Below are 27,376 nucleotides of genomic sequence, written 5' to 3'. Positions count from 1 at the left end.
TTGTTTTGTTTTTTTTCTCTTCCTGGATCTGGAATCTGTTAGACTGACTGTATTATTGCCTTCCTGTGAGTGTGTGAAGAAATGGCAAGAATCAGGAGAGATTTCAAAGCACTCGCTGTTCTCTTTGACGCCAGTCTACTGTGTCTCTTCTGACGGACGCAGGCTGTCACCGGAGTCTACTTGCATTTCATAACAGCCACATTTGGAGCTGAGAGCAACTCCTGATTTGATCAGAGTTGGCACAATGCAAGGACCTTGCCCCTACCATCACAACAGGCCAATGGGGAGTAGGAGCATTTAGCAGTTCTACACTAGCTAAGGCCAAAGGACATCTGCCTTTGCCCCAGTGATGTGGGGTGCAGGGAACGGAGACAAAGGCTCTAAGCACCAAGCAGGGGCCACCCACCATCTTGAGGGTAAAGTACAAACAGAGCGTGCTTCTTTGACTGTAATACCATTTTTCCTTCTGTGGGGGCCTGTTTCTAGAGGACTCTTAAAAATGCTAGTCACTTTGAGTCACGGCAGATGAAAGCCAGCTCTGCTCTTCCCTTACAGCGGCAATGAGCTTTTAGAGCTTCAAACAATTTGTTTTCCACTCGGTACACTGATTCTGTTTCATTTTTTTTTTTTTACTTTGAAAACTTTCTCTGCTACGTACGTCCATCCATCCATCCACTGAGCTTCAAATAATTTGCCTTCCACTTGATACACTGATTCTGTTTCAGTTTTTACTTTGAAAACTTTCTCTGCTACATCCATCTGTCTGTCCACCCATCCATCCATCCATCCGTCTGTCCCTTGGGTTCCCAGGCTTGGCAACAAAAGCCTTTACTCCTCTGCACCGTGTCATCAGCCCCTGCTTTATGATGGCAGGTATGTTTTTTTGGACTATCTTCTGACTGATTGAGTTACCTGCAGCTGATCACAGCACAGCCACTGACCCAATGCATAAGGAAACAGTGTTGGAGTGGGACCTGAACCTCTGTCTGGCTTGAGTCCAAAGCTTTTATTTCTTTACGGAGCTATAGCATTCAGCCCTGGAGCAGTTCCCTATGCTGGGCTGTGTGGGCACCCATACATCTCTCTGAGAAGCCTCTGTTGTGAAGATCCTGTTTGCTAAACAGGGAGATTCTCCCTAGGATTCTGTTGGTTTGGGGTTTTTAAAAGGTGTATTTATTTTATGTGTATCAGTGTTTTGCCTGCATGTATGTGTAGGTGCATGCTTTGTACCCATACACTTGTAAGCTGTTGCTTAGGGGCTAGGAACTGAACCTGGGTCCTCTGAAAGAGCAGCAAGTGCTCTTAACCATGGAGGCATCCTGAACCATCTCTCTTTTGTTTTTGTTTGTTTGTTTGTTTTGTTTTCAGACACGAGGTCTCATGTACCCCAGACTGGCTGGGAACTCACTAGGTCGCAAGGATAATACTGAATTCTTGATCTTTGGCTGCCACCTCTCAAATGCTAGGATTACTACCTCAGCCAGCTACGTTTCTAATCTAGGTTTATGAAGCATCAGTGTATCAGAACGTGAGCCTAGCTAACGGGTGAACCTAGGAGCAGTCCCTAGCCAGTTATGTAGCTCAGTGTCTTTACAAAGCTACTAACTGCTTATGATAGCTAATCTTCACTAGCAACTTGGCAGGATCTACAATCACACCATGGAAACAACAAACCTGGACTTACCACAGGCCAATACTGGAGATTTTCCACCTTCTCAGGGACAGCCCTTTGTGCTGGAACTGAAGGGCTGGGTAATGTCATACCCAGATGCAAGAGTAAGGTGGCCCTGGGGTAAAGGTTCTAGGCCAGTATGGACTTGTCTTTTGTGTCCCTTGGGTTGTTTCTTTATGAATGAGGACAGTAAGGTGTCATACTGGAAACCTCAAAAAAAGGTTCCTACTGCTACAACTGCCCCACTGTGAGTGCACATTCTAACTGTGAGCCAAAACAAACACTTCCTGAAGCCCAACCAAGGGTAGAACACGAGATTGGAAATCTGTCTGCCTGGCTTCTCAAAGGTGAGCCTCCTTCCCCATTCTCTGGGTAAAAAGCCTGAAGTCAGCGCTGGGCACTGGGCAAGTGGCCCCGAGATTTTGAACCCTGACTACGATTCACACTAGCACACGGTCCTCTACAAAGCAAAACTCTCCCTCAGCTATGTGTCCACCCTGCTTGTCTGTCTGCTACCCAGCTCTTCCAGGGGAGGGACCCCCACCCCAACACACTACATCAAAGAGGACCTGAGTTCCCGGGGGCTACAGGTGGTGGCCAGCCTCGGACAGCATTGAAGGGATGATGGGAACATGCAGAAGCTTGATGGGAAGGAGTGCCCTGGGACACAGGGGATGGAACTCTCCAGAGAGGGCAATGAGGACGTCACTTGGGTGGTGACTGTGACTATTTTAAACAGGGAGCCAGCAACCCTAGCATCCCCAGCGGCCAGCCAGGCACATAAACGAGACCAGCATGGCTATTTAGGGTGCAAGACACCATGCAGAGGGCAGTGCAGGGATCCCAAGGGGGTGGCAGTGAGGTTTGGGAGTATCCATCCTTCCCATCCCCCACCAACTCACTTGGGGCTGATTCTTGATTCCTCTCTGTTTCTACTATAGCCCCTGATGGAACGGGCAACGGGAGGGCAGGGGATCGGCATTACTCTCCCACCCATAACTGTTAGCAACTGGTACACGCTCTAGCACTGGGCTGCCTGGCCAAGTGGAGGCGCTAGCCTTTCCCAGAACAGGACGCCAAGTAACAGTAGCTGCCCGACGTAGCCAGATTTTCCCGTCTTTAAAGAGAACCTGGAAACGGCCATTGTGCTGAAGTCTGAATACTTTTTTTTTAAACACTTTTTTAACTTGTTCTATTGTTTGACAATTTCATCTACGTGTGACGATATCCTGCCGCCACCTGCTTCACGCACACGAAGTACGTTTTTTTTTTTTTTAAACCTCGAGCAGGACAAACAACGAGTACTGGTGGATGGCTGAGGGTGCGTGGGACAGAGAGCTGACAAGGGCTGAACAAAACCAGAACGAGATGACTGCCCCAGCTAGACAGAGCAGAATGGAAGGGCTCATCTAGAGCAGTGGTTCTCAACCTGTGGGGGTTGACACCCGGGAGTGGGGTGGCCACTAAACAACCCTTTTCATAGGGGTTGCCTAAGACCGCTGGAAAACAGGTATTTACATTGTGATTAAGAACAGTGGCAAAACTACAGTTAAGAAGTCGCAACAAAAATAACTGAATGGCTGGGGGCGAGGGGGAGGCTTGTCACCTTAAAGGGTTGGAGTGTCAGAAAGGGTGAGACCCACTGCTTTGGGGCTTTAGAGGTCCGTAGCGTTGGCACTTGACCCTGGGAGCTGCAGTGGCGGGTGTCAAAGCCACTATCCAAGGCCCGGGTTTGACTTAGTGCTTAGCAGAGGTGACAGTCCCCTACGCCTCTAGACAAGTTGGAGGCAACTAGAACCGGCAAGCCCCAGTCTCGATGCCCTTCATGGTTTGGTGAGAAGCACTGGCTTCCTTAGTAAGTAACCACTGCAGGATGGCACCCCATGGGTAGATGTCTCCTGCTCACTCAGATGGGGCTGAGTACAAGATGGAAGTAAAAAACAAACAACCTAGAGGAGAGGGGTGCCTCGTCCGCCTGGGGGTGCATCTTACCTCCGAGAGCAGTTTTGAGACGATTTCCAGTGGAGCCTGGTTGATAGAATCATCCTGCAGAGGGGACGTGAGGGCCATGTCCACCAGTGTCCGTATCTCCTTCAAGACAACCTCCCAGCGGCTCGGGTTACTCAGGACTTTCTTGTATTTGTAAATCTTTTTCTGGGTGGAGAGAGAGAGAGAGGGGAGGGGAGAGATGGGAATACATCACCAATTTAGCAAACCACTCAAGATGACTAAAGAACTTCTCTGGCTGGGGTGAAAAGGCCCTGGGAAGTTGTCAACCTGGCCTGAGCTCTCCCCAAAAGGAAATGGATGCATGAAGAAAGAAACAGACTCCATCCAAGGTCAAAGGTGCGTCTGCAGACAGGCAGGCTCCGAACCGAACGCCGGAACGGCAGTTTCCCGCCCTGTTCCCAGTGACACGTAAAAAGGAATTAGGAAACTGTTCTTAACATGGAGTCCTCTGCCAAACTCAGTCCCCAAGTCGCCAAGCACGGTAAGAATGGGAATGTTCCCGGCCCCCGAAAGGCTTTCTATGAGCCGAGTTTCTGCCTAGGCAGATCCTATGAGGTCTCTTGGCGAGTGGCATTCAAACAAAGAGCTGGATGATCAGGATGAAGGCCAGAACTCAGCTGCAGCCAGGTGGGGACCGAGTCCAGGACAGCCAGAGGAAACCAGGCGAGGAAAACAGAGGCTCGCTCACCTCACTCAGTGCTGCCTCCAAACCCGAATGGAGGGCAGGGTTGTGGCCTCCTGGATTTGAGGCACCCTTAGTTCCGCCTCTCTGACATCATGGAAACAGAGGCTGTGGAGGGCGGCGGTCCAAGCCAAGTCCTCCCCTCCCGTCTCTGCCTCTCTATGGCTGCCTGCCTGGCCCCGCACCGCCCCGCTTGCTGGGACTCTCAACAGAATGAGCTTCATCACTTAAACTCCTTGCTCCTTTGGGATCTTAGAGTCAGAGCATCCCATACCAGCAGCTAGAAGGGGGTTGGGGGGAACATGCCACAACCTCTGAGCCAAACACTGAAGGAGGAGAGGGGGAAAAAAGAAGGGTGGGGGACCTCGCTGATAACCCAGGCTCCACCTGAAGACCACTGGAGTCTTCCTGGGCCATTTCTGGGCTCAAAAGGAAGTATCTGAAGGGCAGATCCCATCCCAAATGGATAGGGATGGTACCAGGATGAGAATGACTCCTTTAAGAAATAGGTTCACCTTTAGATCCCTAGGTCCCACATCTCTGGGCAGAAGAATCCGTCCCAGTCTCAGAGGGACCCATGTCAATCTTAGGTCCACATAGTTCATTTCCTTTATGAGGTCACACCAAAAATCACAGCCCAGAGAGCAGAGCCAACATGAAGGAAGCTCTGGCACGTAATCTGTATCTTTGGACACAAAGAGCATACCCATCTCTTCTCATCTCTGCTTTCCTGGCTATAGCTGATTCCCTGTGGCCTTCATTGTACACCTAAACCTCACATCTGTAAGGTGTCTTTCTGTTTTGCTGTGGTAGGGTGTGGAACACACTCGCTGTGCGGTCCATGTGCCTCCACCTCCCAAGTGCTGGGATTACAGGGGAGTGCAAGCATATCCAGCTCCCTGGGATGTTTTTAAATTCTTCCCCCTCACCCCTTTCTTCACTCTAGTTCCTTCATTGGACTACCAGCCCCATCCCCCCCTACCCTACCCCCCACTTGACCTCATGGCTCTGTGCTGGAGCCTCTGTTCTCCACAGCGTTCCTTGAGCCTCTGAGGCTGGCACAAGCTACAGAGCAGGGGGTGGAAGAGAACCGAACGGGGTACATATAGACTTGCACATTCTGAGGACAGAAGACCATGGCAACTTCTGCCGAGCCCCCACCCCCGCCCCTGAGACAATCAAATCAGCTGCGCTGATGAAGAGGGTGGCCAGGAGTGTACCCTAACTCCATTACTTTAATGACAAAATACACCCTGATTCAAACAGGCTGCTTTGAACTCATCACTAGTGCCTTTCTGGCTGCTGGTGACTGACCACCCCCCCTCTGCTGAGCTCTGGTCTCACGGATTTCAATGTGTACTAGAGAAGCTTGTCCTTGTCAGAAGATCATTATTTACTTATTTTTAATTTCATCACAATGAGGATCGCCAGGACAATGCATCCTCAGGGCAACCCACAGCAGACTCTCCTTGCGCTCCGGGGAAGCTCTCAACGTGCAACCGTTCTGATGGCCAGCTGCAAGCTATTAGGTTCGGAAGAATTACTTATTTCTATAAAGATGATAGGCACTCATTTTAAAGAAAATTGAAACCATACTGAAAAGCACAAAGAGGAGGAGGAGAAAAAAAAAAACTCAAAAATCCTATAATCCAGAAATAGCCAGCATGAATACATGTGGCAAACATGGTCCTCGTGTAAAGTCTGCAAACACGGCTGGCTGTGGTGGCATATGCCTGTAACTCAATACCCATCTGGGCACCAGAGACCCTGGCTTAGCCAGGAAAATGCCTGCAGGGCAAGCATGAAGACCTGAGTTCAGATCCCCAGCACCCATGTAGAAAAGCTAGGCGTGGTGGTATGTGCCTATGATCTCAGCACTGAAGAGGTGGAGACAAGAGGATCCTTGGGGCTCGCTGGCCAGCTAGTCTTAGCGGAATCAGTGAAGCTCCAGCCACAGGGAGAGATCCTGTCTCAAACACATGGGGAGTAACTAAGAGAGACACCAAACTCTGACACACTTACCCACACACCACACACACACACACACACACTCAAAGCTATCATGGGCTACAAAAAGAGACCCTATTTCAAACAAGACCTCTGCAAAACATACCCAGCCTACAAGGTGGGCAGCCAGGACAGTTCTAAGAACAGACGCCACAGGGCAGTGATTCCGAACCTGTGGGTAACGACCCCCTTGGGAGCCAAGCAACCTTTTCACAGAGGATCACACATCAGATATCCTGCCCGTCAGATATTTACATTATGACTCGTGATAATCCTATGATGGGGGGAGGGTTTCAGGGGTCACCACAGCATGAGAACTGGGATTAAAGGGATGCTGCACTAGGAAGGCTGAGAACCACTACCATTGAGACAGAGAGGAAGGGAGGAAGGGAATTAGAGGCAAGCAGGACCTAGTGTCAGTGCCTGAGCAAACTAGCTTCAGAGATCAATCCTTGCCTTCAGTGTCCTGGCCTTGGTACTGACTGATTGATGGTTCCCCCCTCCCCCCTCTCCTTGAGGGATGACTGTTGTATAATCAGGACACCTGCTTCAGGAGACAGTGTTCATACACAACACCAAGGCTATGTGACAAGGGCTAACACTCACTTAACATCAGACAGGGGCAGGCACATTGTTAGCTAGGTTCTGATGAGCACTGTTGTAAAACCCCCGGGAATCTTAGCCCAAGGCTAGACCACCCTGCGAGCAGCCTCTCAGGCACGGAACTGAGTTCAAACCGACTTCTGATTGGCAGATCGATGAAATGAAAAGAAACAGAGCAGAGAGTGAGAAAGAGATGGGGGAGACCTTTCTCTTTGTTGGCCATCTGAAGGCAAGATGATTCTCCAGCAGCTTGACTGGAGTCACCGGGGAAGTTCAGCCAGGGTTCTCACTCTTGCTTCATCTGCACTAATGGCCAAAGTCTGATCTAGAAATATGGGCTGAACAGGGGCCATCCATGTGCCCATCAGCACAAAAAGAACACGGGCTTCGTTAAGTTGGGCTAACCGACCTTGAATAAATTATTCCAGACCATCGATCTACCCAGTGAAAAAGATCATACTTATTTCTGTACATAAAAAAAAAAAAAAAAAAAAAAAATTTAGCCAGGCAGTGGTGGCACACACCTTTAATCCCAGCACTTGGGAGGCAGAGGCAGGTGGATTTCTGAGTTCGAGGCCAGCCTGCTCTACAGAGTGAGTTCTAGGACAGCCAGGGCGATCCAGAAAAACCCTGTCTCCAAAAACCAAAAATAAAATAAAATAAAAAATAAAAATAAATAAATAAATAAATAAATAAACCCCAAAATCTTAAGACCTTGTGGGATGCAGGGGGTGAGGGAGGTGAATACCTTCTACCATGATGATATGGAAACCTGACATGTCATCTATGTGGTTAGCAGAAGGTCAGTCCTACTGGGGGCTCTCAGACACAGGCAGACTCACCTGGAATACAGGAGCATAGGTTTACAGGCTCCCTTTACTCTAACACTTCTGTCTGCCCAAGCCGAGATGTTCTCAAGGCCATAAGCACTCAGGACACTACTCCATGGGGCCCCTGGTGAGCAGCCTGCAAAAGCAGATGGTGCTGGGAGTGGGGCAGAGTGGCCGTGGCATCTGCTCCAGGACTGTGGGAATCCTGACTCACAGCCGGGATGGGGGAGTAGTCAGGTTAAAGCCAGGTAGCCATGAAGAATCACGTTGGCCCACGAGTCAAAACTGCAGAGCCTCTAAAGGTCTCACCCTTTCTATCATGTCCCTCAGGACCAGTGGTGTCAAAGGAGAGAGGCAAGATGGGTCAGCCCAGAGACACTGAAGTGTCAAGGATGCTTGGTGGCAGGTAAGAGCCAGGAATAAACCCATGGGCTGGACATCAGTGACAAGTGGGCGAGATACAAGAGAGAGGCTGGGTGGGGCAGAACATCCAGGGCTCCAGGTCCTTAGCCACACCCCAGGTGACCCGTTGGCATCATCCCGGGAACTCTAATGAGCTCAGCAGGCAGTGAGTCACGGTGGGGCTAAGATGAGGCCATTTCTAGAATCCTGCCTCTCTGGAGGCAACACAGTCTTCCTACTGAGCCTGCCCTGCCAGAAGCCATGAGTGTCCAATGTCCAATGTGTGCCTCATGGGTCACTGGCGTCCTTGACCTGAGTGGGGGAAGAAGGGACAGGGGTCTTGGAGCTGTCTTGTGACTGGGCATATGCTGATGTTATAAAGGCTTGATAAGGACTTAGTGTGGGGCTGACAACATGCAGCCTGTGTTCAAACCCAGCCTTGGCTGTTTGTACACAATGACACCCCAAAAAATGGCCCTATGGGTTTTCTAAGAGTTGTAAAATTCAAAGCAAACAGAAAATGCCAACAGAAATTGAGTGAGTGTGGCTCTTAGAGCCCCAAAGAGCTGCCACCTGGCCCTTCATCAACAGTGCTTTGCCAAGCCGTGGCTCATGACTCAGATCCCAGTTTGGGAGAAGACACATGAAAAGATGCTCACAGCTGGCTGTGGTGGCACACACCTGTCATGCCAACATGGGGGTGGGGGCAGGTTGGGAAGCAGAAACTCAAGGTCACCCTCAGCTATGTAAGAGTTCAAACCCAGTCTGGACTACTTGAGTCTGTGTTTCAAAAAACAAAAAGCAAACCAAACAAACAAAAATGGAGTTGGGAAGAATGATTTGCTGTTACAAGCTACTGGGGAAATACACATTTCAATGGTACAGAAATACCCACTGGGACGGCTGTGATAGAAAAGACAGACAATACCAAGTGTCGGCAAGAATGTGGTCGCATTGCTCTTGGGGCAGGGGTGGTGGTGGTGGTGTTAAAAATGGGCAAAAGTAACATGGCAAAACCATTCAATGGTCCCTCCTTCCCATCCTCTTGTTCTGGAGATCAAACCCAGCACAAGTCCCTACCACTGAGCTGTGCCCCTGCCTGTCTGACAGTCTGAAAAACGCGAAGCACGCACTCACTACATAGCTCAGTAATTATTAACACCCTCCCCCTCCCCCCAAGGAAAAGGCAAGTTGCACAGAGGCGAATACATGAGTTTCCCCAAGACAAGGTCAATTTCCTTCAAAGAAGGAACTCATGGCTGAAGAAGATGTGGTAGAGCCATGTACCAGAAAAAAGAGGGAATGTATCATGTGACAGCCCGGGTCACTTCATGGCCTCGTGGCAGAAGTCGGATATAAGGCATAAACTGTCCAATTCCTTTTAAGGAATTGAAATTCCTAAAGGAGAAAGTCCATTTACAGACTGAAAGTGAACCAGCCAGTGCTGAGACCGGCAGGGCAGGGCAGGGCAGCAGGGATTCACATAGGGCATCTTTAGGGTGGTAGCCATGCCCTGAAACCAGATTGGGATAGCAGTTGGTCAGGCCCGTAAGTTTACTAAACTCACCAAGTAGTAGTATACTTATGATGGCTAAATTTAATGGTATATAACTTATACCTAGGAAGACAGAGGTGGGCAGGCAAAGCCAAAAGCAGCCTAGCCTGTTAAGAGAATGGGTCTGCAATAAGCAGACTTCGGCTTAAATCGCAGATCTGTTTCTATCATCTACCCATTCACCTAACTTTGGCTCTTTTAAAAAAATTACTTATTTATTCTTATTTTATGTACCTTGGTGTTCTGCTTGCGTGTGTGTGTGTGTGTGTGTGTGTGTGTGTGTGGTGTGTGTGTGTGGTATGTGTGTGTGTGCGCGCACGTGCGTGCTTGCGTGTGTGTCTGTCCTGGAACTGGAGCTACAGATAGTTGTAAGCTGCCATGTGGGTTTGAACCCAGGTCCTTTGGAAGAGCATCCAGTGCTCCTAACCACTGAGCCATCTTTCCAGTCCCCGACCATCAGCTGTTCATGTACCTATCCTTCACCCATTCACCCATCATCTATTCATCCACTCATCCATCCAAACATCCACCTATCCACCCATCTTCCTATCTACCATCTACTTACCCACTCACCCTCCATTTATCCACCCATTCCTCTACTCATCCATCCATATCTACCCATTTCCCTACTCATTCACCGATCCATTTCCCACCCACTTATCCATCCACCTTTCATCTAAGAGTTTACCCACTCATCCATCCGATCCTCATCCATCCGCTCTCTGGTTTATCCATTCTTCACTGATCACTGCCCATCTGCCCACTCACCCACCCACTCATTACATGCCCAACTAAGATCATGTGAAGCCGCCTTCTCCTATCAAGTGCCCAGTATTGTGCTAAGCCTAAGGAGACTGGGGAAAGAAGAGCAGACAGGCCCTGGGATTTACAGTCTATTGTTTGTAGTTCCTCATCTGCCCAGCAATAAAAGAGTAACTACTTCCAAAGGTTTGCTGTGCCAGCCCATGAAACAACAGGCAATGAAGCACCTCCTCTACTTCCTGGCTACACAACAACTGTAGATAATATCACCTACCAAGTCCTAGGAGGGAGTGGTCCAGAGCGGCCAAGACTAAGAAAGGCTCCCAGCATCTGTGGCAAAGCTGCACCAGTCAACAATAAACAGAACCAGCAGGCAGAGCCTCCTGTTTCCCCTCTGGCAGAGCCAGTCACTCCATGGCTGTCCTCACCATCTCTGCTTGTCGGGGCAGGGAAGGGACGTTACCTGGGCAACACCAGCCATCTCTCTGGAAACTGTTCCTGCAGAAGAAGCAGGAACAAGACACTGGGGTTCTCGAGTCTGAGAGAGTGGAGCCTCTCAGCTCTTCCACAGGAGACTAGCTGTCATCAGGTGGATGTCCCTCACCAGGAGGTGTGGCTCGGAATGTACTGGAAATGCTCTTCCCAAGGACTGGGAGGGGGCCCCACAGCTCGGCTGCCTGCTGCAGCCTCTGAGGCTCGAGTGCACACAAGTACGCATGCTCCTCGTCACTTGTCACGGGTACTCTGAGGAGCTGCGGAGGGGAGGACGTCCCTGAGGAGATGGAACCAAGCAAGCTAGGGAGGACAGCTCTGACACTTTATTTCTAGGGCTGGCATGGAGCTGCCTGGTCTGTCTGATAGCTACCAGACCCAGGGGGCTTCTGACAGTCGACTTAATTAGAAGAAAATTTAAGTGGAAGCCCAGCTCTTTGGCCACACAATGTCTCTGCAGCTGCTAGTGACTGCTAGACAGCACACTGTTGTCGTCACAGAAGGAGCTATGGGACAGTGCTATGACCCCATTGCCAAGCCTAAGGTTCAGCTCATCTGCTGCTCCAGAGAGCAGAAAGCTCTACCTGCATCCTCCTATAGGGGACATGAGGTTCTTCAAGCCCCCCAGCTAGTAGTGGGTGTGTCCAACCTTTTGACCCTGCAACATGACACTGCCACCTACAAAGTTCACATGAGAACCTACACACACACATGCATACATACATACACACACACACACACACACACACACACACACACACACACACACGCACTAGCCCTTTATAATGTTAAGTAAGTTAACATTTTTGCACTGGGCCACATTCACAGCAATCCTCTTGCATGTGAGTTATGGGGTGCAGGTTGAACAGGTCTGAACAGGGATCCCACCTTGGGCTTTTCCTCCAAGATGTGGTTTCACAGTGTAATACTCCTACAGGTTCATGTGTTTGAATACCTGGTCCCCAGCGGCTGGGGCAGTTTTGAGAGGTGGCAGGACCTTCCGTATGTTGTCGGAAGCAGGTTGTAGGGGTTAAGCATGAAGGATGGAGGCAGGCAGTGCTCCCGGCCCCACCTCTTTGCTCCCTAGTTGCTACCATATAATAAGCAGCTGCTACCTGTCTGCTGTCATGCTTGCTCCCCCACGATGGGCTTGCAAGCATGAACAAACCGCTCCCCACCATGGCTGTTTCTGCCAGTCACTCTTATCACAGTGACAAGAAAAGTTACTAATTAATGTTTTGTCCCCACCCCAACCCCCCCGAGTCCCTTGTACACCCAGCAAGAAAGGAAGGCAGACTGACTGTGCCCATCGAGACTCTACACCCACTATGGGCTGCAGATGTTGGTGCAGGCAATCGGCCTTCTAAACATATCATATAACATCTATGAAAATGTCATAACAAAGCCCACCGTTGTGCATAATTAGCATGCAAATAAAAGCATCAAAATACTGCAAATGTAAGCAGCCTGTGTCACAGGGTGGGCCCATGTCATCTAGAAATATTCAGAGATTAAGGCGAACACTCGCACTGTTACAAGGGCCCTTCCTTTGTCAAGGGCTCGGAAGAAACCCTTCATCCCCCCACTCGCTTTAACTGTCACAGCTTTAGCTGTCAACTTGACAAAGCCCTAGAGTCATCAGGAAGAGGGAACCTCTTGAATGTGGCCCAATGTAAAAGTGTTAACTTACTTGACATTATTAAGGGCATGCGTGCTTGTGTGTGTATGTGTATGTGTGCTTGTGTGTATGTCTGTATATGTGTGTATATGTGTATGTGTATGTGTGTGTATGTAGGGGGGTATGGGTTCTTATGTAAGTTCTCTTCTAAAGAATTGCCTCCATCAGATTGGCCCATGGACAAGTCATGTCTGTGTGGCATTTTCTTAATTGTTAAGTGATGGAGGAGGTGCCATCCCTACGCAGATGTATCTGGGCTGTATAAGAAAACAAGCTTCCTGCCGGGCAGTGGTGGCGCACGTCTTTAATCCCAGCACTTGGGAGGCAGAAGCAGGCGGATTTCTGAGTTCAAGACCAGCCTGGTCTACAGAGTGAGTTCCAGGACAGCCAGGGCTACACAGAGAAACCCTGTCTAGAAAAACCAAAAACAAACAAACAAACAAACAAACAAACAAAAAAACAAGCTTCCGTTCCTGCCTTTAGCTCCTGCTTTGGCTTCACTCAATGATGAACTATAATCTGTAAGATGGAAGTATCCCCTTTCCTCTCCAAGTTACTTTTGGTCACAGTATTAATCACAGCAACAAAAAGCACACGAAGACAGAGATAGCCTGTGGTCTATGTGGGGACTCTAAGCCTGAGAGTCAGTCCTGCTGTCTTAGTTGTACAGACACGCTCATTATTAAGGTGAAAGTCACACATAACTGATCCACCAATCTTCTCCAAGCATACAGTCCAGTGGCACTTGGCACATCACATGCAGCTGTCATCCCAAAGGAAACCGAGGACATCCGACAGTCAAGGCCTCGTCCCCTCCAACACCTCCTCTCTTACTAGTTTCTGGACAAACCACAAAGCTGAAGTCATACAACAAACACAAGGTCTTTTGAGCCAGGCTTCTTGCACTCAGGGTGATGGCCTCAGAGTTGCTAGGCAGCCCCGAGTACCAGTGTTCTACTCCTTCTCGTGATGGAATTCACCGGAGCATTGTTGCTGAGCTTGTTCATAGACAAGCACTGGGCTGTTCCCATCTCTGCCTCTGCTAACATCTGGATGGCTACAACCTCATCCTGTGACCATCAGTGAACCATGCGGGTCTTTCAGGGGACTTAGATTTGTCCACCAGCCACTGCATGGTCACCTGCTGGGCCCACTCACCAGTAGAATTCATCCATGGCTTTTTTTTCCCTTTGGGTGTGGGGGACATAGAGGGGACATGAAGCACTCCAGCAATGCTATCAATTAGATAACAATGGCTGCCCACTAGACAGGAGCAGTTGCAGTGCATGATGATCATCTTCACTCTTCATTTGGAGGGCTCTATACTGGTCAGGCTCTGTGTCAAATGTCTAACCTGTTATCTGTGTGTGTGTGTTCATGTTCCTGTGGGTACACGTATGTGTGAGAGTACAGGTGGAGGTCAGAGGTCAGCTTCAGGCGTCATTCTTCAGGAGTTCTCCACCTTATTTTTTGAGACAGAGTCTCTCATTGGCCTGGAACTTGCCAGTAAGCAATTAGGAATCCACCTGTCTCCACCTCTCAGCACTGGGATTTCAAGAGCGCACCACCATGCCAAGCTTTTTCACATGGGTTCTGGGGTCTCCAAGCTTGCAAGTCAAGCTTTACCTAGCTATCTCCCCCAGGCCTACGCATCAACTTCTATAATCTCAACAGTACCTTGGGAGGTGAACCCACTTTATAGATGAGAAAACAGAGACTGAGCGGTTACGTCACATAGCTAGCGACAGCCAGAGAGAAAGAACTGGGGTAGCCATATTTGTAACCTGACCTCACATCATCAAATAGGGTGAACCTGGGGCTGGAGGGATGGCTCAGCAGTTAAGAGCTTGCTTTTCTAGAGGACCTAGCTCTCAGCTTCCACATGGCGGCTCACAATCATCCGTATCTACAATCCCAGGGAGCTTACTGGTGCCTTCTATTGGCTTACATGAGCACCAGGCACAGACATACATGGAGTCAATGCCTATACACGTAAATATAATAACTTTTAAAACCTGTATCTTCCATTTCTCAATATCTGTAGTCCCTTCCTGTCGGTTGGAAAGCCCAGCTGATGTGTGCCTGAGAAACCAGCTCCTGGAGAGATGGGTATTCTGAAAAAAGGACAGAGCTCAGGCACTCAGCCTCCTGAGTGGTCATCATAGGCAGCCTCCCTTGTAGCTATTACTGCTACCAAGGAAACAGCAGGACTCAGGTGGGTGTCCTGTTCTACAGGCTCTGGGCATCAGCTGGTTGCCTGGGTAACCATGAGTCTGGCTGGTGAGTGGATGACCCACCGAGGTGTCAGGCTCACAGCTGGGTACCGCATCCCTCTTGTACTGAATCCTAGGCACAAACCGATCATCACACAGGTGAACCGTGTGCCTCCCACGGAGTTCATGTTCCTTGTAGGCAGGGATGAGCCTTCCGCTATCTCTGCAATATTGTACAAGGTACCCGAGCCGTTTGGAGTAATGAAATTGCTGCTGGTAGTTTGTTTAGGGCAAGGAGGAAAATCATAAACCTCGGCATCAGCATCAGAGACGCATCCTTCCAACCACTGCCATGGGCAGGGAACCCCGGGCTCGGGGAGTCTAGGACAAATGAAGACTTAGCCTTGCAGAGTTGGGTGGGGTCTAGCAGTCTACACCAGGGGCTTTCAGGGAAACCCAGAGACACACGCCAGAACCCTAGAAGAAGCAATATTCACCTCCCATGCCTGCTGGCTGGCTGTAGGGTAGACAGACCTCAACCTGTGGCATAGCTCAGAGAGTAATGGAAGGGACTACACCCTTGCCTAGGGACACCCTGCTGTCAGTGTGGGCTGAACTATGTCTCCCCAGAAGTTATATCCCAGTTCTAACTCTGAGCATCTGACTCTGCTCTTCTTAGGAAACAGGGTCTTTGCAGATGGAATCAAGTTAGGATGACAACATGCTAGATTAGGCTGGGTCCTGAACTGGTGCCCATGCAAAAATGCCACATGGAAGCTAACACACACACACACACACACACACACACCATACAATATGTGAAGACCCAAGCAGGAAGTAGAGTTGTATAGCCAGAAGTAAGAAGGACCAAGGGTTGCCCACAGTCCCCAGAAGCTGGACAAAGTCAGACAAAGATATGCTCAGAAGCCTCCAATGGAGCAAGATCCTGCTCATAACCTTGACTTTGGACTTCTGGCCCCAGAGCTATGAGACAGCAAGTTCTGGTTGTTCTAAGACAGTTGGACTTGGCTGGGCGGTCTTGGCAAACCTACATGCCTGGGGAACAGCAGCAGGTGAAGCCTGGCCCCCCCACACCCGGTTGTCCCATGAGCCAGGTTGATCCATCTAGCCCCACCATTTCATCAAGGGGCCACAGTGAGAGAGACCCTCAGCTCATCCTCCATTGGAATATGCTGGTTTTTCTTTTCCTTAGTTATCCTGGCAGTCTGTTCCCTGACTCCTCAGTAGGCCATGAGGCCCGCATAACCACCCCAAAGCCTTCATGGGCCCTTGCCACAGTACCCAAGCCCCAGCCCTGTGCGGCCTCAAGCAGACTGGGCGTTGGGCCCAGCCACCTGCAACCTGCACACCTGCATCATCCGTGATGTCAGAGAGAGCTACCTGGGGACCTGGCAGGCTGCAGGAAGAACTTCCAGGAGAATTCAGACAGGGACGTCAACCACAGCTGACGTACGGTCCTTGGCAAAGAGGAGCCACGGGGGAGGATCCTACCCGGCATCTTCCTTTCACAACAGTAGACACCGTCAAACCACCCACAAATCAAGCCTTCTTCCCACAAGCTTCCCTGGTACTAACGCCCACCCTGACGGCCCTGCTGAGATGCTCAATCCTGAGTCCACATTAGAAGCAACCTAAGGCTTAAGAGACTCCATGCTCAGGTGGGCCCACCCCTCCAGCCTGGTGCACTGTAGATGGGTAGTACCCAGACCTTGGTACTTTTGTGGGTACCAGTATATTGAAGGAGTGTATCTGTATACCTCTGTTCACAGTAGCATTGGTCACAACAGCTAACACAACCCAAGTTCACAAGCTCAGGAACGAACTGTAGCATGCACATACATACATATATAAATACATACATATATACATACATACCATACATACATTGGAATATTATGCAGCCTTCAAAGGGAAAGAAATGCTGACATGTGCTATAGCACACATGACCTGAAAGCTATTCTGCTGAATGAAGTGTGGCCAAGGCTCACGTGATGTCACTTGTGTTAAGGTACTGAGAATGGTCAACTCTATAGGTACAGCACGTAGGACAGCAGTTGTTGGGGTTGGGACTGGGAAATGGGACATTATCTTTTAATGGGGACAGAATCCTAGTTTGGGGAAACATGGGTGGTGGTCTTGGCAATATGACCGTTAGACTTGGATGAACAGGTGTCAGGTGGTCAGGGCTAACTGCCTCCACAGCGGCACTTCCCGCCCTCTTTACATTACTGACCCTTTTACACTCAGGAGCGCTGAGGCGCTCTGGGGTCCTGTGTCAACTACAGCATTAGTGTCCCCTCATACGTAGGTTTGAGTGCCTGGCTCTCCCTTCTCAACACCTGCTGGGAACTACTCCAAACCAGTTCCCATTGTTTGCCCTCCTGCCTGCTTCTGCAAGCAGCTACATCACACACATACACACACACACACTCACTCACTCACACTCTGCCAGAGGTAGTGCTGTGAAAGGAAGATGCCGGGTGGACTCCTCCCCTGAGGCTCCTCTAGAACCTTCTAGGTTCTAAAAGACATCAAACCAAGGCCCGCTGAGGTCCTGCCTCCCGCTCTGGCAGTGCTTTGGGCTTGGTGGCCTCAGTGGCAGGCCTTCTCAACTTGACCAGGACCCTACCCATGACAAAGCACTGGACGCCAACAGTAAATGCTGTAGTGGGGCCTCTCACTAAGCATTAAAGCCAGGTGGAGCTGGTCAGGGCAAACTCATGTGACAGTTTGTCTTCACTGTCAACTTGGCGGAATTTGGAGCCACCTGGGAGACATGCTTCAAGCATGTCTGTGAAGATGTGACTGGCATGGCAAGATCCACCTTCTCTGTGGCAGCACCCTCCCCTGGCTAGTGTGCAGGCCTGAATAAAATGGAGCTGAGCATCGCTTCCTGACTGTGGATACCTACCACGTGACCTAGTGTTTCTGCTGCCAACATGACCCCTGCCATCATGGACTGTATGCTCAAGCTGTGAGTCAACAGGAACCCTTCCCTAAGCTGCTCTTTTAAAAAAATTAAGATTTACTTATTTTATGTGTATGAGTGTTTTGCCTGCCTGCATGTGTGTATGTATGGGCACCAAGTCTAGAGCAGAAGGTGGTACCTGTTGGATCCTTGGAACTGAAGGCAGTTCTGAGCCACGGGCAGCATATGGGTGCTGGGCAGCCTGCACCAAGCAGCAGGCCAGAGACCCTGTCACAGGAGTCTGGATGACACAGTCTGACTCTCTTAAGCAGCCATGAGATACAGTCCTCTGAGCCTCTCTTTGAGAACTAATAAGACAGGAACTCAAAAACCCTTTGTCTGAATTGGTTGGGAGGCTTGGGACAGAGGGGACCTGTATAGAGACTTTACCTCAGACTCTGACAAGAGCCTTGTAAACCAGCAGCTACAGATGCCTGCTGCCATCTTGGCCAGTGTGCAGAGACCCTGACCTTCTGGGTATCCTTTATTATCGTGGGCCTGGAAATCTATCCCATCTGTTACAGCCCCTTGCAAAGAGTCTAACCGCCTTGGTAGATCTGCACTGGTTTTCCTACCACACCAGGAACACATTTACCTGGCACAATGCTGCTACTACACAGCAGCTCCGTTAGGAGCTGACCTGTGTCCCCATGAGTATCTCTGCCTATCTGTGGGTCTCAGTATGTGCTAGGGCCATCCTGAAAACTCAAAGCACCAGACCTGCGCCGCCGCCCCTTAGGGTGAATTCCTCCTGTGGACATCTGTGGCTTTTTCTTTTAAGTATCTGTTGAGCCAAGTCAGTGGGTTGGCAGGAGACACTGAGGGCCAACCCAGAACTGTGGGCCACCGTCCTCTCCTCCAGCGGCTACTCTGTCACCATGCCACCTGAAAGCAAAACAGCACCCCGCTGCCCACCACAGCCTCCCAAGAGACAGAGGTCATGTCAAATGACGACGGTGCCTCCCGGTTATGTCTGGAAAACTCATCCACAAAGAGAAGGAGGGGGAAAAATCAAATAGAATTCTGCTTTAAAGGGCAGAAAGAGGGCTTACCCACAAACCATGTACGTGAAAAACCTCCCTGTGCGGCTCGGTGACTCATCGGTCCCCATCAAAGCGTATGCTCATGACACATGGAAGCACCAGTCCCCTCCTTGCTTGGAAGGAAAAAACAACCCACAGATGCCACTTCTTTCCAGAATGCTGGGACAGCCACCCTGCTGCTCCACAGGCCCAGGCTGGGAGAGCCACTATGCTGCTCCAGAGGTCAGGCAGGCCTTTACATCAACGGGGAAGGGATCTCAGTGCTCAAAGCCAGGTCTCTAGGAGGGCTTGGGAAGAACAGGAGGGTTCGAGGACAGTCCTGGTGCCCCAAGACTGTGTCCTATCAAATACAAGTGTGTGTGTGTGTGTGTGTGTGTGTGTGTGTGTGTGTGTTGTGTGTGTACACATATGGGAGCTCCAGAGCTAACCCCTGGATATATTCTCTCTTTGTTTGTTCTGTCTCTGTCTCTCCCTCTCCTTTCTTTCTTCTATTCTAGACAAGTTCTCTCATTAGGATGTGGGGCTTGTTGATCAGGTGAGACTGGCATTAGGATGTGGGGCTTGTTGATCAGGTGAGACTGGATGATCAGTGAGTCCCTGGAATCCATCTTCTCTGCCCTGCCAGTGCTGAGGTAACAAGCATGTGCTACCATATCTGAAGGAAAAAAAGCAGGGGGATGTCCTGAGGGCCCTCCTTCATAGTCATCTTCCCCTCCTCTCCCCTCCTCTCTAGCCTTGCTGCTTGGGGGCAGGTCCCCGTCTCTAGTCTGGGTTCCAGATATTTGGTCTGTGGAATAGGGAAGCCAGTTCCCCAGGGTGATGACTGGTTAGCAAAGCCTCTCGTGCTGTTTGTAGACAGCTCAAGTCCTCTTCCTTCGTCCTTTTGGGAACCCCATTGCCTAATATAGATGGCAGTGAATTAGTAAAGATCCGAAGCCCCATCTGGCCGCTTTGAGCTGAACCAGACGCCTCGTTCACCTGTGGCCCGATCCCTGTTACAAAGGCTCCACAGGACCAGCCAGTGGCTTTCCCACTGGACAAATGCCTGAGAGAAACAGTTCTGAGAAGGAAGTTCTCTGAGAAGGAAGTTCTCTGGCTCACGGCTTCAAAGGTTGCCGTTCAAAGCCGCCAGACTCCATTGTTTCTGGGCTTGAGGTGACCGAGGAAGTATGCTGTAGGCTGAGGAGGTCTCTCAACTCACAGCAGCCAAGAAGCAAAGAGAAGGACAGAGAAAAAAAAGGTAGGGGTAAAATATGTCTTTCAAAGGGGTACCTCTAGGGACTTACTTCCTCCCAAGGAGGTCCCCAACTCCTAAAGTGTCCATCAATAATCAATTCTAAATAATGTTATTAAATCCTGTTTGGGTCTGTCAAAGGATTGATCCATTCAGGATGTCCCAGGAACCACTTACTTCCAAAAAGCCCACCAGCTGGCAAACAACCCCTCCACGTATGTATGAGCCTTTGAGAGACATCTCAGACTCAAACCTTAGCACGATGGTATAAAAATACTAAATGGAAAGTTCCAGAATTACATTGCTCATAAGCTTACCATTCAGCACTGTTTCGAGCAGTGTTAACGAAGGCTAGTAACAACACGCTCTGGCTTCCGGTCAGATGCGGTGTGTGTCTATGCTGTATATGCCACTAGTTTGTCAGTAGTACCTCCTTAGCCAACCGACTGCTGTGGCGCCAGAGTTTGCACTTAACCTTGCCCTCCCTCGACTTAGTAATGGTCTCTGGGTGTACAGAAGGACCCTGGAACTAGGTGGTCTGGAACTTGGCAAAACACAAGGAAAATCACAGAAACACAGAGCTCGGGGACCAGCTGGGCTTCGGGTGCCCCTTGAGAGGGCTGAAGCAAGGGATAAGGTGGACCTCTCCCTGAATCTACAAACATCCCACCGTACCTAAGATTAACAAGGTCCCGAAAGGTAAGTGGAGAAGAGTATGTTTTAAAAGGAAAACGGCCCGAGCGTCCTGTTGGCCAGGCCACCAGCAGAGACAGCCGGCAGGAAGGCAGGCTGGAGAAGGGAGACTCGCTTCCCAGTCTTACGCTTTCTGGTGATTTTAAAGCACTGCCTCGGACCTGACGCTTTCTGGTGATTTTAAAGCACTGCCTCGGACCTGTGCACGGTTTTGTTTTTGTAATTTAATTTTTCATTTGAGAATTTCGTACACGAGTTCTGTGTCTGCATCACCCCACCACCGCCACCAGCTCCTCCCATGCCTACCCTCACTCCTCAAAACTATAACTTGCTTAGCTACTATTGCTACACACATCTCGTCATCTTTCAGGAGCTACCGATCGCCTCCACTAGGGATTCTTCTGTCCACATTCTTATAACAGCCGGTACCATTATGGAGGTCTGGTTTAGACAACTCTATCGTTGAAATTTTGTGGGTACAGCACCCCTGTCATACTTTCATGCATACTATCTAACACGTGGACAATCTTTCTTTACCCTCTACCAAAATTTTCTCTGTGTCTGGTGAATTAACCCTGCACACTTGGCAGTGAGGGCATGTGTGCTTTGTTACATATTCATTTTTTTTTTTTTTTTTTGAGACAGGGTTTCCCTGTATAGCTAGCCTTGGCTGTCCTGAAACTCACTCTGTAGACCAGGCTGGCCTCAAACTCAGAAATCTGCCTGCCTCTGCCTCCCAAGTGCTGGGATTAAAGGCATGCACCATCACTGACTGGCCATATTCAATTGTGTGTGTGTGTGTGTGTGTGTGTGTGTGTGTGTGTGTGTATGTTTGAGACAGGGTTTCTTTGTATAGCCCTGGCTGTCCTGGAACTTATTCTGTAGACCAGGCTGGTCTCAAACTCAGAAATCTGCGTGTCTCTGCCTCCCAAGTGCTGGGATTAAAGGCATGCACCATCACTGACTGGCTATATTCAATTTTTTAAGACCATAAAAAGTGTGACCAGGTTCAAAGCAAGCAGGAATTCTTGGGAAGTTCTTTTTCCTTTTCAATATTTAAAAAACAAACAAACAAATAAACAAACAGGAAATACCCTTTTTAGTACCTCTGTCCTAGGGTTTTCATTCCCAGGATATATACAAGCATTCCCAAAAAAGAGTGGTCAGCTCTCACTCAAGGTAAGTGTATCCCATAGCCTTGTGATTTAACTCCCACACACCCACAAGGGGAATGTGGGCACAGACCCCAGAATGTTCCCCATGGTCTGCTCTGTACCAGGCAGGATTTAAAAACCGACACACACACACACACACACACACACACACCAGAACAAACACCACCCAGCACTGACAGAATACAGCATCACTACACGAAGAAGACACATAAGTCTTGCAAACCTAATTTTCAGCATACGAGCCCAAGGCACAAACAAGTCCATTCACAATTCTGAGTTCAAGTGAGCCAAATAGATGGAGGAGTACAAGTAGGAGTGTGGGCATTGGAGATCCAGTGCGCACGGTCACACCCCAGGGAGCCCGGGGAGAAGTCGGCAGGCCACCTCTTTTGATCTGTATGTTTCTCTTTAGAGAAACTGAAAACTGATGGAAAGGACAAGAAGAGTCTGTAACAAGCCAAGTGTGCGGGCACCAGTCCATAATCACACGCTATCTCAGCTATCAGGGAGGCCTTAGCAGGAAGGAGGACTGAAGTAGCTTACCTAGATCCTGTTTCCAAAACAAACAAACAAAAAACTCAGGGTGGGGTATGTAGGTCGGTGGTCCAGTACTTAATCCCCAGCACTGGAGAGAAAAAAGGAGAGGCTGAGAAGGAGGGAAGGTGGGAGGAAGAGGACAGACGTTCTACATGAGGAAGTGGAGAGACTGTATGCTCAGGGTGGGGGTCCCGACCCTCACCTCCATGCCCTTCCGTGTCTATAACTTTGCCACATTCTGGTGGAAGAAGCTGGAGGGCTGGGACAAAGCAAACTCAGAGGCCACCCATCTCCGTTTGCATCCCAGCCCTACCGGGTGTCCAACAGCAAGACACTCAACCAACCCCTGTGCTCCTTCAGCTCGTCCTTTGAGGTGAGCCTCATCAAACCTTGGGGTTCCATGACATGATCCCATCAAGTCCCCCAAGATCAAATAATTGTTTTCTTTCCTCTACCACAGAAGGAAGCCCGAGAGTGTGACTCTCATCCTCAAGGCCACCCAGCCTCAGCCATTTGTTAGTTTCAATCCCAGGGGCTCCCCTTGTTGTTAGTTACGGGGACCCCAGTGACTCTCCTAGGGGCCGCACTGAAGCTGGAAGACCCTGGAGGCTAGTAGCCTGGGCCAAAGGCCTCCACACTTGGGTCCCCAGTGCCAGGCACCTTTGTTTTCTGGGTCATCACGGGGCCTTCCTACTGTCCCAGAGTAGGGCAGCCTCTTGCAGGGTGGGGACAGCTCAACGTTTACAATGCTCCAAGAGCCCTCTGATCCTTCTGGGGCCAAATGCAGAGCTAACCTGTAAGGGCAAGGCAGGTAGACAGCTGGGCTATAAAAAGGACCAAGGCCCGGCCTGGCCCTGCCCTGCCGTGCCCTGCCCGCAAGAGTGCGGAGGCAGCAACTGGGAAGTGAGGGGCCAGGCCAGGTCCAGGCACCAAATAAAAGGGAGTGGTGTGGTATTATCTGGGCAGGTGTGGGAGTCAGGTATGACTGTGGCTATCCCAAGCAGGCAGCCAAGGACAGGTAACCAGCCCGCCTTCACCCCTAACCTTCACCCCCATCTGTGAGTCCTTCCAGGCTGCAAAGGAAGCAAAGACCTCACTCCTGTGTGTTGTAGACACCCTGGAGAGGGCAAGATGGGGAGGGCAGGAGATACCCCTGGGGCCCTCTCCCTCTGGCCATCAGACTACTGAAACAATGCCCCCCCCCCCCCAAGCAACTAGAATTTCTGCTCAGGGAATTCATGCTGAGAGAAAGAAAAGGCAAGAGCCCTAGTGCCAGTCAGAGGAGGAACCTTGATCCCTCAGAGAGAATACACACACAGTTTCACTGCGTGAGAGCACCTCACCTGAGGGTCTAGAGCTCAGAGACTAATGGGTTAAGTGTCAGTGACAGATGGGGCCACCACTCAGTGAGGGCTGCTTAGCCGCACAGTTGTAGTTTCTGTATCTATGCCTCATGTCATAGAAGATGGACTCTGGGGAGTGTGGGGGTGCGGTTGCTGGGACACTTGGTCTTTCCTTCCTATTTTTCCATATCACTTATCTGTTTAATTGGCATTCAGGGGGTCTGGGGGAAGCCTGGGTTGCTGCTGTCCATGCCCAGGATCTGAGCCTAAAATCTCCAGGAACAATCCATGGGACATCAGTGTGTTGAGCGTGGTTGACTATGTGGCTGTGTGTGTGCTCTGTACAAGTCTCTAGAGCCATGTTCCAGACCACTGGGGGATGGGGGACGTAGGGGAGGAGGGGGAAGAACAACGGAACGTTGAGTTCTGGACTCAAGTCAGGCCTCTGTTCAAAGGCCACGTGATTGGGTGGACTCAGATGTGACTTCTCAGCCCCACTGTCCACACATGAAATAGGAACCCCGGGAGAAGCAGCCCCTTCCTTGCAGCTGTGATGTTCAGCCATTTTTAGTGCGCTCTGTGACTGGGGACATGTCTATCTGGACACCCCAGGAGAGGTTCTACAGATCAGGGTCCAAACCACAGCACAGGTCTTTCTTTTTTCTTTTTTCTTTCTTTTTCGAGACAGGGTTTCTCTGTATAGCCTTGGCTGTCCTGGAACTCACTCTGTAGACCAGGCTGGCCTCAAACTCAGAAATCTGCCTGCCTCTGCCTCCCAAGTGCTGGGATTAAAGGCATGTGCCACCACTGCCCGGAGGGGGGGAAGGGGAGGGGCTTTCAAAGCGTGACTTCCTGACCAGAGAGAGACAGAGCCAGGGTGACAGAGTCACTGGAGCATCCTGTGCTCCCAAGGCTCTGGCTTGGCTTTCAGCAAGGGGTGCAGGATGAGGGTCAAGTCAGGGCCTCTGTCATTCTGACCTGGTCCTCCAGCAATGCTGGCATAGGCCAGGCCCTCCCTGTGGAGCAGGTAGGAGACTCCTGTACTGATAGTATGAGCGGCAAAGAGCTTGTGCAGGGACCTTGACGGTGGCTGTCCATACACATCATAGATCAATCCTCACAGCATGGCAACTGAGTAGTGTACTTCTAAGAAGTCATTTGTCCATGGCAATGTCATCGTCCTCTTGGGCTCTGGCCCCCTCTCCTATTAAGCATGAGTGACAAAGGCTTCAAAAAAACTCTGAGGTTCAAGACAACAAATGTGTGTAGAGCGTCCACATAAGGTACTCATGAACCTGGGAGACACTGTATAGAAACACTGGCAGGAGAATGAATCCTCTTTGTGAGGATTCCCTGGTCAGCCGGGACACACAGCTGAGACCAGAAGAGAACTGGAGGGTGCTGGGAAATTGGCTCCTACCAGCACTTCCCTCAGAATCAACAGGCTCTGCGATCTTCACAAAGACACAGTAGGTGAGGCACTACCACCACCCCATTTCACAGAAAAGAAAACTGAGGTGTCAAGTCACTCTCCACCACCAATACACGAATACAATGGCCGCCCTCATACACTATAGTACTTTTTCTGTTTTGTCCTGGAGGGACAGAGGTCCCAAGACAGATAGTGTGAGCTCATACCACCTTCCAGGGACACGGGAAAGCCTGCTGGGGAGAAGTAAGCTGCTGCAGCCAGGTCCATCCAAATGCACTCGTGGCTGGCCAACCTCTGTCACACCCTGCCTGTTCCCTGTCCCCTGGGGCCTGTTGTGTTTTCAATGACCCACTTTCCCTGGCGAATGTGACTACTGTGGATTTTACGACTTCTGTGCAGTGGCCTCCAACCACACCAGGAAGCAAAGGCTGAGCCGCAGGGTCTCAGTTGTTTGGGGGAATAAACCAGACCTGGCTAGGGCTTCACCACCTCAAGGTGTCCAGGCAGGCTTGCCTCCCACGGCTATGTACATTGGAGCCTCTTGTTTCCAGAGCCCAGAGAGAACATCAGGCCAGTTTCTCACAGAAGCACATACCGTGCACTGGCAGCTTGGAACATGGTCAGTGTCACACAACCTAGGCTGTCCCTTCATAGCTTTGTTACATACATGGCTTAATGCCTACAATGGACCCGTCTCTTCATAGTAACATAGATTTGGATGGGTCATTCTCTTTTTGGCCTCGAACACGAGTATGCCTTTCCTTTTATGGCCTTGTACAAGACAACGCAACAAACAGGCCTGTCTCCTCAGAGCTTTGTATACACAGCAGGATCTAACCTCTCAGACTTGTCCCCTCAGAGTCTTTCACAAACCGAAGGGCCTGTCTCCCTATATACAGAATGCACTGTGCACTGGTGGCCTCGTACGTGTGACAAGCTGTTCCCTCGAAGCCTCATGCACACATAGGCTATCTCTGCAGACCCTGCCCTCTGAGGGCCTGGGCAGGAGCAAAGAGGAGCATGTGAGTCAGAACTGAGGCCTCATTAACTCTGTATGACTGTTTATGTTCCACACCCAAGGGAATTGGCCTCCAGGGCCTATTGCCTAAACCAAACAGACAGCTTCCCCAGGGAGCCCTTGGGACTGCAGGCTGGGCTCCCGCGGGATTCGAGTAGGGCAGAACATCTTTCCCATCCCTTTCCTAGTATAGAAGGTACTGACTGGTCCTCCACCCTGTCATGGAATCACGGGCATCCCAGGACTCTCCTAACCACAGCCGCTGTGGGCAAGAGCAAAGATCTTTACAGGGAGAGGTGGGGGAGACAGAAAGGACTCTGGATGCATGGGCTTACTATACCAGCCTCATGTCTCCTCAGAGCAACTGCTGGCTCAAGAGAATCTATTCAGGCAGAGAAAATGGTGGTGAGGGAACCCCTCAGCCAAGAGGGCCAAGAGGGCAGGTGAGGGAGGAGGGTACAGGGGGGGTGCGGGGGGGGGCAGAGACAAGGAAACTCCAGTAGAAACTCCCTGACTTTAAAAAATGACAAGAATCCTACAAAGGGGCCTTCAGTCACACCCAGCTGTGCTCCTCAGAACCACCTGAAGTGGACTCTGCAGCATCCTTTGGCAGAGGAGCCCTGCCATTCAGAGGGGCCACATGCTGTGGGTTACAGCTAAGTCTTGTTAAGATCTAACTTTGCCCTCCTGAGGAAAGACACTGCCCTGGGCAAGTCCAGGCACGGTAAACCAGGAGACACAGCATCCGAGAGGCGTGCGTCACTCTACAAAAAGAGCACACTCTATATATACTTCCTGTTGTAGGCTGCATGTGGAAAACTCACAAATTCAAACTATGGTTGTGTGATTGCTAAATGTCCTAAATTCTGATGTGCTTCTGTCTACTTTTCCCCCCCATTAAAAATGGAAAAAAGAAGCAAGTAAATAAAACAGATCCACAGCAGTTGCCTTCACCTGGGGAGAGTAGGAGTGGCTGTCTTAGCCCCGAGGTGGTGGCGCACGCCTT

General features: G+C 50.3%; 1 protein-coding gene across 1 annotated transcript in view; it reads right to left on the bottom strand.

Annotated features, from left to right (window-relative positions):
- The window catches only part of Cmip (c-Maf inducing protein), a 206,451-nt gene that overhangs the window by 45,504 nt on the left and 133,571 nt on the right, over positions 1-27,376 (bottom strand). Inside the window, exon 4 of the mRNA XM_031341528.1 lies at positions 3,665-3,826. Coding sequence (XP_031197388.1) covers positions 3,665-3,826 — 162 coding nt within the window. The remainder of the gene's footprint in view (positions 1-3,664; positions 3,827-27,376) is intronic.

This window comes from Mastomys coucha, unplaced genomic scaffold (assembly GCF_008632895.1).
Source record: "Mastomys coucha isolate ucsf_1 unplaced genomic scaffold, UCSF_Mcou_1 pScaffold22, whole genome shotgun sequence".
In the NCBI taxonomy this organism is placed as follows: Eukaryota; Metazoa; Chordata; class Mammalia; order Rodentia; family Muridae; genus Mastomys; species Mastomys coucha.
Note: the sequence above shows the minus strand (reverse complement) of the source record. Positions and strands in the feature narration are given on the sequence as shown.